A 12445-nucleotide genomic window follows, 5' to 3' on the forward strand; every position below is an offset into this window, starting at 1 on the left:
AGGCCGTATAAATAGCCCACTCAGATCGGTCTGGTTGTCCTCGTGGCGAACGCCTATGGTGGCACCACCACCACGGGCTCGACCGACTCATCCTCGAGCGACTCGTCCTCTTCCACAACGCCCACTTCGTCCAGTTCATGGATTCCGTCGAGTTCCAGCTCAAGTTCGACGCCCAGCTCTTCGTCCTCCAGCTCAACTCCGTCCAGCAGTAGCTCCACTCCGTCGAGTTCGTCCTCAACTCCCAGCAGTTCTTCTTCCACTTCGCCCACTTCCTCCACCTCTTCGACGACTGCCACAACCAAGGCGCCCTCCACGTCCAGCGACAACACCACTGAGTCCTCTTCCTCCTCGAGCTCCGACAGCGAGGAGGTGGACAGGCTGAGGCGCAGGCTTCGCAGGCTCCGCCGGCTGAGGCGTCAGGAGAGGCGCCAAGAGAGGCGGCAGGAGATTCGCCGGGAGAGGCAGCAGGAAAGACGCCAGCAGAGGCGTGCTGAAAGAAGGCGCCAACGTAGGGGATAAACCGTCGGTGTAGTCCTATCGAACAATGAAATTGTAAAAATTGAGAAATAAATGCATACAGAAAAGCAACAATCGTAGTTATCACAATTAAGGTGGGGAGTTGGTAACTTGGCACCTTAAAAACAAGTGAAATCACTTAGATTGAATTGTTAGAAACTCAAGGCTTGGAAAAGAGGAAGGAGGCTACAGTATATACTCTTAGTTGATCAAGTAGAACTGAACTAGGTCCAAACATAATTCCAGATGAAAACTTAATCGATTAGGAATTTGCAAATGAATGTGATAAATAGGAGTTTGTTCTAGGTTTTCTTTTAGTGAGAATTCATTCTTTATGTACAATATGCCATCTTAATCTATATTTAAGCTTAGAGGTTATTTAAATGTGGCTTTCTGTTCGAAAGGCTTAACAATACATATTCATCTATTTAATAAACAATGTGCTGTGTTTGCACACATGCTAACAATACATTGAGCCAGCCAATCCAAAAAAGCCTTTTGTTTAATTACTAACGAATTAGAACTTTTCAGAGCCATCAACAGTTTTCGCGCTTACAGAGAAGATTGTCTCGTCTTTTTATTGAGTTAAATCTATTTGTTTTGGCGAGAATGTAAGGCGTACTCTAAAACATTCAAAGCAAACACAGATTCGGCAATTAAAGCGAAGCAAGTGGATCATCCCTATAAATACTCGGATTTTAACCACCATCCACACAGTACTCCATTTAGTGACAAACTGAGCTGAAGATGCGTTCCCAATTCGTTATCGCCTTTGGGCTTTTGGCCCTAATTGCAACTGCCTACGCGGCAGGAGCAGGATCCGCGCCCTCTCCACCTGCAGCGGGAGGATCCGCGCCCTCTCCACCTGCAGCGGGAGGATCCCCGCCCTCGCCACCTGCGGCTGGAACCCCGGCCTCCCCATCCCCAGCGGCTGGAACCCCGGCCTCCCCATCCCCGGCGGCTGGAACACCGCCCTCACCATCCCCAGCTGCTGGTACACCGCCCTCGCCAGCTACTCCCGATACGCCCGCTTCCCCGACTCCACCAGCTACGCCCACATCGCCCAGTGACAGTGGATCCAGCAGCAGCCAGGAGGAGATTAGGCTCAGGCGTCAGGTGCGCAGGCTGAGGCGCCAGCTCCGCCGCGAGAGGCGTGTCAACCAGAGGAACCAGAATGGAGGTGGTGGTCGGAGACGACCGGTTCGCCGTGTACACCGTCGCCGTCGTCTAAACTAAAATTCACGAATATGTTGGCTACGAATTTGAAATAAAATTCCAGACAGAAATGCAGAAAATCTAAAAAAACATAAATGTGTTGAATGTCTCTTTAAATTAGGGGAACAATCGATTTACTTGTAATGCAACCACTATTAAACTTACTTATCTTTGCCCAACGAACTTTCTAAACATTGCAATGAATATTCTGATTCGGAAGTTCGTTGCACAAATGTAATTCGAAATGACCGCCAAACGGTGTTGCCAGATGGCTGAATTTCGTGCGCTGCGGTGCGGATCTTCTTTCCACTAAGGCAGGAAGGGTCATACTAACACCTCCACTTCTCACCAAAACAAAGGTTACCCCGAAATTTAATCAAAATAAATCGAAATGCCGGTGGATTGGTTCGGATATGTGTACGCAGCCACGGTCGCCGCGGGAGGAATCATGGGATTCGCCAAGGCGGGTGAGTGACCAGCCCAATGACTGTGGTCATGTCGATTGTGCAACGCCCTGCATTCCAGGTTCCATTCCCTCGCTGGGTGCTGGTCTGGCCTTCGGAGCCCTGCTCGGCTATGGCGCCCACCTCAACTCCCAGGACACGCCTCGGCCCCTGCTCCAGCTGGGCACCTCCCTGTTCCTGGCCGGGCTGATGGGCGCTCGCTGGAACCGATCCGGAAAACTGATGCCCGCCGGAATGGTGTGCATGCTATCCGTGGCCGCCTTGGTCAAGAACCTGGCCACCTACAATCGCTACCTAATGCCCGCCGGCACAAAGGCCCCTTAGGCTGGTTCCCGGCCACATGCTGGACTTGCCAGGAGATTGCCCTACCTTCATTCTTCGTTCGTATTGAATAGGTTTTCTACTTTCCGGTGATTGGACCTTTGGTAATGCGCTGTGTCACTTTCTAAGATAGTGATTAGGAACTGTACTTGCTGCAAATATATTTTATCACCTATGCTTTTAACTTGTGGACTTCGTTGTACTCAATTGTAGCACAGGGTCATATTCCATAGCATACTTTCAGGCACTTTGGTATTCCAGTTGGCATAGAAGTAGAGAAATCCACCATTTCGCACATTCAAATCTTTTTATGTATATTTATTGTTTAACTTAGCTTTTGTTTCTTTTGTGTGTGTGATAAATTTACAGTTTCATCTATTATACGATGTTCAGTTAACTACAACTAAAACTTAGCTATTACATTTTGTTGCTGCATGAAAAGAGCATTAGGCTAGGTAAACGTAGAGTGATGAATTTCTTTAGAATTTAGGCTTCTAACAAGTTTAATACAATAATGAAGTGAATAATTTGAGTTTTCTGCAGGCAAAGTGCGGCAAGGTAAGTATTATTATCGATTCTCCACCTTTCTAGCATTTTCCCAACAGGAAACGATAAATATTTGTTAAGTAGAGTGTACAAATTATATATGTTTATCACATTGGAAAGTGGGATTATTATTAAATTTCCTTTCGAAATTGATTGATTTGTGGCTCAAAGAATAATTTAGGTTGTCTGCCGAAAGTGCGTGCGTGTGTAGATGAACTTTTTACAGAATTATATGTACTATTTTACAAAATTGTTTGCATTTTGCATTAAATTAGATTACATAATATATGCGTGTACTGAACATAACAACTTTGCTCGGCTGCTGCGTTGCACTCAGCAAACAGGCAATCATTTAAATTAGAATTAGCTGCGGCTAGAACTAACAACAAATCAATAGGGTTTCGTACAGAGAATAATAGTAATAAATTCTAGCTAAAAACACTTTAAGCTGCAAACACTTCTTCCAATTTCGATGGCAGTGACGTCTGCGTGCCAGTTCCAAACGTTCCCCCAATGCGGCTGCATTTTCACACTTTCACTAGAACGGAAACAGCTTCCAGTTAACCACTGCGGATGCCGGATGCGGAATGCGGGAACGGAACGGAAGCGGGGAAGAAAGAGAGAAAAACGCAGGAAATTAGTGATTGTGGTAGCATACAATTCTCGTGGGGCGTGCAAAAACAATGGGCTAATTTGGGAGGTTTCTTTCGTATGCAATAGATAAATATATATTTTTGCAGACGCTGGCCATTTTGAAGTGTGTGGGTGGTTGTGTGGTATGTGCGTGTGTTCCATTCCATGCGTTTCCACTTGCCAAATTACTCTGTTTCACTCTTGCCATTTTGCTGTCTTAGTTTTAGTATGCAGAATGCGTTCTTGATTCCATGCCACTCTTGTAGATCAAATAGAATACTTAATTGCTACAGTTAAAGATGTTCTGATGTAGTTTCGATCGGTTTTGCCTTCAAACAGTGTGTATGCGTGTGTGGTGGTGTGAGAGAAGGAGCGTGTGTATTTGTATGCTGGTATGTGTGTGCATGTTTCAATGCCAATTGGTTTCTAGTTCGATTTTATAGTTTTTTATGTGTGGAGCGAGTGTTCGATGCAATTTTGGAAAAAAAAAACAGAGCGAGAACTAAACCGCGCAAATAAGGCAAGAATCAGCGATCGTCGAACTCGAAGTCGCTAAATATTGATAGATAGGTGGTATGAGAGATTTCTGCAAGCATGCTTTATGAGATCTGCGGAGGATGTGTGAATGCGAATGTCCTAACCGAGCTGTGCCCGCGTTTCGGAGACAATGATTTCGTTTCGAATCGGGTGGTCTGAAATGATAGTCTAGGTTACGCTTAGGTCATGCCAAAATAAGATAAGATTCAAGGACTACTTTTCGGAACGCTCCAAGGCGACTCCGTGCTACGGGATTAGATATGATCGATGCAATGCCAGATGCCAAATGCTTAAAGTACGAGGGTAATCCATATTACAGCTAAATGGACCGCCACGCATGAGTTTAGCACTTGCACTTCGATGCGTCGACCCTGACAACCAGGATTAAGTTTGAGTTTGATTAGAGGCCAGCCAGCGTGGTAGATAATAATACTGCTATAACTATCGCGCATCCATGCTCTACGGTACTAGGTAGGCCAAAGCTTTAGACTACTAGGGGGAGTTAAGAACCCGACTTGAATGCTGGATTGGTTTTGGGCTTACCGCACGCAAGGATAACGAATCGGTAACGGTTTCGATTTCAGTTTCGGTTTCGGTATCAATCGGTTTGACAATGTGTGTGATGCGTGTTGCGTTGTATAGTGTGTGTGTTGGATGGGGAGCCTTCGGTTCTTTCGGATGTTCGGTTCGGTTTCTCAAGCAGCTTTGTGGATCGGATCTGTGATCTGGGATCAGTGTTTCTTTCTGGCTATCAGTAGGTAGAGTAGCTTATGCTAATGGGTATCAGAGTTGTCTGCCACATCCTCAGATCGTTTGCGTTTGCGTTTGCATGACTCGTGTGCGGCGTATGAGTTTTTGTGTCTTGATTTTGGGTTTCTTGGCGGTCTCCGTGGTGCTCGACGCACTGCCGCTGTTGTCCAACACCGCTGGCAGATTGTTTGTGGTGTCGCCAATGTAGTTTGTCGCATACTGCTGCTGCTGCTTCTGGGGCTGACTACTGCTGTTATTACTACTGCTACTACTAGGTTTGTATGCCTTAAGACTACTCCGCTGGGGCGTACGTTTCAGAAAGTGACTGCCATCCGCATGTTGCTGCACTTGCTGCTGCTGCTGCTGCTGCTGCGGATGCTGCTGCTTGCTGCTTGTTGCGGAGCTGACGGACGACGACACGGAGGTGGCGGTGCTGCTGCTACTGCTGGCCGATCCCGCGTCATGCAAGGCTTGCAGTTTTTTAAAGTACGCGTCGAGAAATGATGATGTGGTTATCGGTTTGGCGGTGGTTGGTGTGGGTCTTGCTGATGTTGCCGATGTTGCTGGTGTTGCTGGTGTTGCTGATTTCTGCGCAGCACTGCTTGCTGCTGTGGGTGTTGTGGGGAACTTACGTTTTTGCCGCTCAATCGCTTCATTGCTCTGAATGCCGGCAGTCGCCTCGTTCTCTTCATCGGGCAGCCCATCCTGGAGTTGCTGCTGCGCCTGTTGCTGCTGCTGCTGCTGTCTCTGATTCTCGTCCTTGTTGCTCGGTGGCTGTTGCTTTGCCCCGTTGCTGTTGCTGCTGCTGCTGCTGCTGCTGCTGCTGGTTACACTATAATTTGTAAGGCGTTTTTGAACCAAGGGGATTTCGACTATCGACTGTTGTTGTTGTGACTGCTGTTGCTGTTGTTCTGGTTGAAATTTGGTGGCATGTTGTTGTGTCTGTAGCATGTGTAAGTAGTATTCGATTTGTTTGCGTAGTTCGTGTGTATAGATTTGGAAAAGGTTCGGTGTTTGTGTGGTTGTTGTTGTTGTTGGCCTGCGTGTCGATGCTGTTGCGGCTTCACCGCTGCTGCTGCTGCTGACGCTGCTGCTGATTCGCGTCGTGACCAGCACGCCATTGTCCTGCATCCACTGTCGCTCGGGAAGGCTGCGATGCAGGTAGCCAAAGGACTTGGACTTGGGCTTGGCAGTGGTCGTGGTGCGCACAGTGGTTGTCGTCGTGCTTCTGGCGGTTGTGGTCGACTGCGCAGCAGCGACGCCAGCGGCAGAGCTCTGCTCGATCTTGTTGTCCTCCTGGTTGGCCTCCTGCTCCTCGCTGCTAGTGGTGCCCTCATCCTGATCCTCAACACTCTCAGTCTCGTCCTCTTGGGACTCGGTCTCCTCACTACTACTCTCAATATCCTCAGCTGAATCTTTCTTGTTGTCGATTTTACTAATGTTGTTGGTTGTTTGGTAGTTGTATATTTGGGTGTTGGAATTGTTGTTGTACCGAATTGGTGTGTAAGGGTGTAAAAGTTTGTATATTAAAAATTTGCATTCTGAGTGTATTCGTGTACTTGGAACTCAAAAGTTATGTGTTTTTGGTGTTTTTTAGTAATAGGAGTACTCTTAGCTTACACAACAAAACTACTGGAGAACAGTCTTCTTCTAATTAAATTACCCATTTTACTATACTCACTTGTAGACTAAACGATAGTTGTGTCCGTAATCGGGAATGATGTTCGAGGGCAGTGGTGTGCAACGACCATCCAGACAGTGCTGTAAAGTTCAAGGTAAACAAAAACAGTCAAATTCAAAGTTGGTCCGCTCAAGAGAGAGATTGTTTGAAAAGAAGTTAAGAATGCTAAAGGTGACTTAAGAAGGCCATTTAATCCTATAGTTGTCCTTCCAGCAAGCTGTCTGTTCAAGGGAGTTTCTCCCGTGCCAATTCCCACATTACTTACATAACCATTTCCGCAGGCCGATCCCTCGGCCGCTGGTCTGTAGGCCACACAGTATCCCGTCTGGGCGTCGAAGCAGAAGAGCTGGGCACACACTCGCTCGTCCTTGAAGCAGGCATACGTTCCCCGATCCCTGCGGCACTGGGCGTCCAGCGAGAGCAGGGTTCCTGGCAGAGATCTACCCAGGGCGCTGTCCTCATGAGGGGCGTTGTGCAGGCAGGTGGCCGTGTCTCCACTAGAAATCAAAGCGCAGTCATTAGTACCTTTCGAAACCGTCCAGAAACCAGCAGCTCACTTGAGGAAGTGGTGGAAGCTCTGCACCGTGCAGGCGGACCATCGGAAGCCCCGCTCCGTGTGGCGCAGATCGGACATGATGTAGCCATCCTCCCAGCGGCACCGCTGGGCGCCCGGTCCGCCCAAGTAGCTGGGCGGTGGCGAACCGTCGTGCACCGCTCCCAACCTGAGAAACGAGCATGGGACACATTATGATTGAGGGGCAAAATATGGTAATTGATTAATTGCACGCCAAATGATGTCAAACGGAAATGCAAACGGGTTTCGGTGACCAGTTTGCAGCGGCGGAAATTATTCATGTTTTTTATTAGAAATCCGAATCGTTCATTCGGGGCGATAAATAGTTTGGATTAAATGGAAATAGGTGGTTGTTTTGGCGAGTAGTCAAAGAAAATGAGTAGGTCACATATGTGCATAGGGCAATGGACCTGGCGATAGATTGATGTGATCAAGTCGAGGGGTTACTCACAGGTGTCCCACTTCGTGGGCAGCCACGATGATGCCGCTGAAGCCACCGGTGTCCTCGATGATGGCCACGCTGTTCACCTTCTCCAGTCGCTTGTTCACCACGCATGCGCCGCCGACGTAAGCGAAGCCTTTTCCGAAAGAAAACACACGACCGAAATGAGGCAATTAGTGGGTTGTCTTACTCAGTTGCATTTTCTTCTTCTCTTCATTGTTATTTATTTATTTCTTTTTCTTGTTCGCTTTTGTCCAACAGGAAGTTGACAATTTTTTCGAGTCGCCGTCGCCGTCGCTGTTGCAGTTATTAAGTGAAAAATCTAATGTTTCTGTTTTCGCAACTGAGCAATTTGCTTGTGTTTTCACTTTCGAACATCGTATTAAAATATGTTTTTACATAATAACTGTAACCGCTGGGAGAAGCGGGTCGCTTAGTGGCTGTGACTTGATGCGAGTTAGCAATTAGTTAGTAGCTGCATTTGAGTGTGTAAGATTAGCCACAAATACCATCGCTAGATAAGGTGTGTCCACAGCCCATAAAGCTTAATAGCGGGCTTAAATGTTGTGCCAAGTAGACCAGTGTTAGTAGGACCAGAACCCTTCTTATGTTATAAGGTTATCATATTAAATAGGAGTATTATATTTCATGTATAAATTCCTCACGATTCTCATTGACAATTAGCTAGCATACTTAACAGCCATTCTTCGAGAGATTCTGACACATCCGTTGATCATGGATACTATGTACACAAAATGAGACAGATCGAAAGCAGCAGAAGAGACTGTACAATGCAAAGACAGGAGATTTGAAGAATCAGATGGGTATTGAGTTGCCTGTACAGTTTGACAGCCATTGGTGGCACGGCACATGCGCAGCCGCTTCCTGTTCTTGTTCTTCAAAAAAAGGGGCGCGTGCGACACAAACAAAGACACATGGAAGATATAGATTGCCGATCGCGGAAAGAGAGAGGTGAACCAGCAGTAGAGAGAGACAGAGACAGATACAGAGTGTCAGGCAGAGAGAGACAGAGACGTGCATGAAATTCAATTAAATTCGCTTGATTTGGTTGATGATGGAGCGACGCATTTTGGGGCTCGGCGGTGGCCGCCTTTAATGTTATTTATTTTTAACGCGTTCGCTTAACTTCTGTGTTTTGATGTCTTTCGTATGGCTTTTGCATTTATCTGTACAGATGTTGGCTAACAAATTGCCAGCTAGTTGGGTCTTTACCTGCGGTACCGCGATTACATTCACCATAAGCGGAGGTGCGACGGCACATATCGAGTCTGCGGGCGAAAATTGATCAGAAATGCGTAGAAATTTTAGATTGGGTGTCTTTCGGGGGTTTTCAGCGTCATTCAATCGATTATCTCCTCTCGGCTTTGATCGATAGCTGCTAGTTATAGTTGTTGTCCCACTGAGTGGACCTGCCCAATTGGATTCGCGGAATTGCGCACCAATATCGCGGACTGGTTGCACTCGTGGAGTCGAGATGAGGGCAAGAAAAGGGGCGGAAGAATCCTACCTTCGGAGCTCCGAAGTCTAAGGGAACTATTATACTGTAGCTAATGTTATCGTAGCCAGGGAACCTTCAAGTTCAGCGGATTGGGTGAGTTATTGTTGCCATAAGGAGTAGCCACTAACTTAGGCGCATTAACCACAATTAAATACCAAGTCTAAATGTAAATGTTCGCTTCAACCAATGAGACCTTAAAGCAGCTACAAATTACTTAATAAATCAACCGGTTTTATGCTTTATGGACCGATCCGCTACTCAAATTAGTTTAACGCTTTGCGATTTAGTTTTTCCTTCGCCTAAATGTTGTAAATTTTGTGTTTTATTGTGAGCGTGTGTGTGTGTGTCGTGTCATTGTGGTAGTATCGCTTATAAGACCCACACGCAGTTTTAGTCAACTTTACTGGGCTTTTCAGGTGTTTCTTGTGGCGCGAGAGGTGCAAACCAAAAACTGACTAAACTATGTTAAACACCCGCAATGACATTTGTTCTGATTGTGTAGCTGTGTTTCGGTGTATCTGTGTTTCTATGTTCTATGTGTAATGCATGAGTGTTGTGGGGTAAATCTAGTTGTTTGGAATTTCTTTGAAATCTTTTTACCCGCTGTGCCCTTGGTGCAACGACCTCCTTTACGCCTGCGACACATATCATACCTAGACACGAGTAGACATTGTAAGTAAGTGTAATTCTCGGAGATCTTGGGTAAAGTGGATAGGTTTAGAGGGGTAAGATAGGGGAAATCGCGCGCGGAGAAATCAGCTGGCGGTTCTGCAAAGAGAATTCAAGACACAAGGGCCATCAGGGCCCACTTCGAAGCCCACTCACTTGGTTATGGCCACGGCAATGTCGTAGACCGGAAGTCGGCGTTCCCGGAACAGATACTTTCCCATGTCCGTGAGAGCAGCGGCCGAATCGATGGCATCCCGACCCACTCGATTGCGTTCCAGATAGGGAGTGGCATCACGACCCTGGAATGGAAATGAGTATAATATAGAATAAGGTTGCGCAACTAACTGATTTGTAGATAAGAGGGCCCTCTTAGTACCTTAAGTGTCTACAAAATATGTGTGGCAACTGCCTGTCTGCTGGGCACTCATCTCGTGATCTTTGCAGATATTAGCCATTAAAGTCACACAATGAGTGGCTGGCATTTATGGCTCGTAAAAGCCCCATTGAACCCTCTGACCCACATTAGAATACAGTAGCAAGGCAGTGCAAATTGCGAAATGTTCGACGAAATCGCCCAAGGAAGCTACCAGTGCAGTGATGCAACTGATTTGGCATTTGACTGGATGCGACGTAGCGAATGAAAAGAGCGCCGAGTGAAATATTTATGGCCCATTCGGCGGTGAAAATGAAACTGGAAACCGACTGCAAGCCGACTCGCAACGGAAATCAAGTGAACGTGAAAAACGTGCTGCCAAAGTCGAGCCTGGCGATAGCCTAGCAATGCCAATGCAGCAGAAGATCATCATTAGATGCACTTGAAAAAAAGTTGCCAGAGGATTGAAAAGAAAAATGTAATGCAATTGAATGTTTAAAGTACGCAGTAAACATAAAACCCGTAATGCATTTTGATAATGCATTTGGATAATTGCGCAAATAGACCCAAATATTTATCAGTGTAGACGATTGTATCCAGCCGGGCAAAGTCAAAGTCGTGTGGGCTTCCTTTGGAAATTCGCTGCTTTCGACTGTTAGCCTGCCCCAGTGGACACAAACCAGTTGCAATTGTGCGTTGCATAATTGGAGTTGCAGTGGCAGCGGCCATTTCATCAGCTGAGTGCATCCGAGGGCACCAGGCGAGTAAGTCCATGGTACATAAGCACTCGTGTCGTGACCGAAGGGGCGTTTAGATTTACCGAAGTGACAGGTACATAAATTAGAATAACACAATTGTCAATCACTTTGAGCCCTAGGCAAATCAATATGTTAATTCCGCTTGAGGGTAATCTGTGTGCCCGGACCAGTTGCATTTCCACTTCCAGTTTGCAGCGGCAGCGTTGCAGGTGATAAAACCGAAGTTAAGTGACAATCCGCACTGGGTTGACACGTTTGATTTGCAGCCATTTGCCAGCTGGAAACAATCTCGCAGATACTCCGACTCTCGGCTGGCTAAGCCGGGCCAAAACGAATTCGAAGTCTTTTGATAAATTACCAACTATATAGTTGGCCAGACAGCAGATGTCTAGGAAATGAACACAGTTTGACAAAGTGATCTAAGATCGCACAAGCAAGCGTTTTGAAATCTGTATATTGCCCAAGGAGCTGCGAGACGTATCCGCTCGATTGGGTGTATCTGTATCTGAATGTGGTTCTTAATCCGATGTGAATCCATGAGTATTCAGCACTCAGCACTCAGAGTCTATCCACTCCCGTCAGTTTTTCGGACGCTCTGACACTTGGATCACTTAAAAGTGCGGGCACGTCGTTCTCCCGAAAGAAGCACAAGCTCACATTCAATTTTTTTGGTAATTTTCGACAGACAAAACTATCAAGAATTTTAAATGCTTCGATTGTGGCCTTCGGACCGAAGTGGGAAAGGCACTGGCACTCGCTTGGATTGGAATCCACGAAATTACAAATAATTGTTGTGGAATTGCACTTTGAGTGGTTTATTAGAGCAGTCTCTCTGTGCGGTGTGAAGATGCTTCACTCGAGTTGTTTGTTTAGGAGCTTGATTGGAGCTGTAACTGCTTCACACACGAAAAGCAATCGTGGATGCATTGTATAATTGAGCAAATATTACCACTGATAAGCTGCTATTTCGGTTGCTGTTTCGTAACTTGGCCAACTGTTTCCTTAAACTAATCCAGATTCGCGATAAGAGACCACAAACAAGTCACCTGGCCTGGGAAAGACAAACCTTTGGACGTTGGAGTAGACCACCAGCGGATTGACAGCCTGGCGAATGTAGTACCTCCCGGTAACGTGGAACCACTGGACCATGGATGACCTGGCACATCTTTGATTACCGATTGCACAATGCAAGTGGTTAGCCCGGCGAGTTGAGCCAGAAAACAAACGCAAACATTTGTCAAACGATCGGACACAAAAAGCGAAAAATTATCAAAGAAACTGTCAGTAGGACCTAAAATGTAACCGAGCCACTAAAACCGGGACCGGTTTGCCTTTCGCCCAAAAACTGAAAATAAACCAAAGTCTGGCGACTCTTTTGCAATGGCCTTTTGTGCGTAATTAAAAGCAAAATGTTATATTTTAATTTAATTTTTCGACCGCAACTGGC

At 46.4% G+C, this 12445-nt stretch overlaps 3 protein-coding genes across 7 annotated transcripts in view; 2 read left to right on the forward strand and 1 right to left on the reverse strand.

Moving 5' to 3' along the window:
• Positions 1 to 1231: 1231 nt before the first annotated feature.
• LOC6615767 (vegetative cell wall protein gp1) lies at positions 1232 to 1827 on the forward strand. Its single transcript, XM_002040102.2, has one exon. It carries the CDS (start codon positions 1264 to 1266, stop codon positions 1750 to 1752), a length of 489 nt encoding a protein of 162 aa, XP_002040138.1. The 5' UTR covers positions 1232 to 1263; the 3' UTR covers positions 1753 to 1827.
• Positions 1828 to 2052: 225 nt separating this feature from the next.
• Positions 2053 to 2700, forward strand: LOC6615768 (transmembrane protein 14 homolog). The gene is made up of 2 exons (XM_002040103.2): positions 2053 to 2198; positions 2257 to 2700. The coding sequence occupies exons 1-2, from the start codon at positions 2123 to 2125 to the stop codon at positions 2517 to 2519; spliced, it is 339 nt and encodes a 112-aa protein (XP_002040139.1). The 5' UTR covers positions 2053 to 2122; the 3' UTR covers positions 2520 to 2700.
• A 119-nt stretch (positions 2701 to 2819) lies between these two features.
• LOC6615769 (venom metalloproteinase 3) overlaps positions 2820 to 12445 on the reverse strand; it is a 43962-nt gene continuing 34336 nt past the window's right edge. The window contains exons 8-15 of one of the 5 annotated variants that reach the window (XM_032714430.1): positions 10024 to 10166; positions 8913 to 8968; positions 7689 to 7815; positions 7221 to 7385; positions 6929 to 7160; positions 6664 to 6743; positions 4776 to 6417; positions 2820 to 3629 (exon numbers count right to left, since the gene is read on the reverse strand). In XM_032714430.1, coding sequence (XP_032570321.1) covers positions 5037 to 6417; positions 6664 to 6743; positions 6929 to 7160; positions 7221 to 7385; positions 7689 to 7815; positions 8913 to 8968; positions 10024 to 10166 — 2184 coding nt within the window. In that variant the 3' untranslated portion in view covers positions 2820 to 3629; positions 4776 to 5036. Of the gene's footprint in view, positions 3630 to 4775; positions 6418 to 6663; positions 6744 to 6928; positions 7161 to 7220; positions 7386 to 7688; positions 7816 to 8912; positions 8969 to 9798; positions 9852 to 10023; positions 10167 to 12445 lie in introns of all 5 variants that reach the window. The other 4 variants (XM_032714431.1, XM_032714433.1, XM_032714432.1 and 1 more) reach the window with 4 other exon arrangements.

This window comes from Drosophila sechellia, chromosome 2R (genome assembly GCF_004382195.2).
Source record: "Drosophila sechellia strain sech25 chromosome 2R, ASM438219v1, whole genome shotgun sequence".
Lineage (NCBI taxonomy): Eukaryota > Metazoa > Arthropoda > Insecta > Diptera > Drosophilidae > Drosophila > Drosophila sechellia.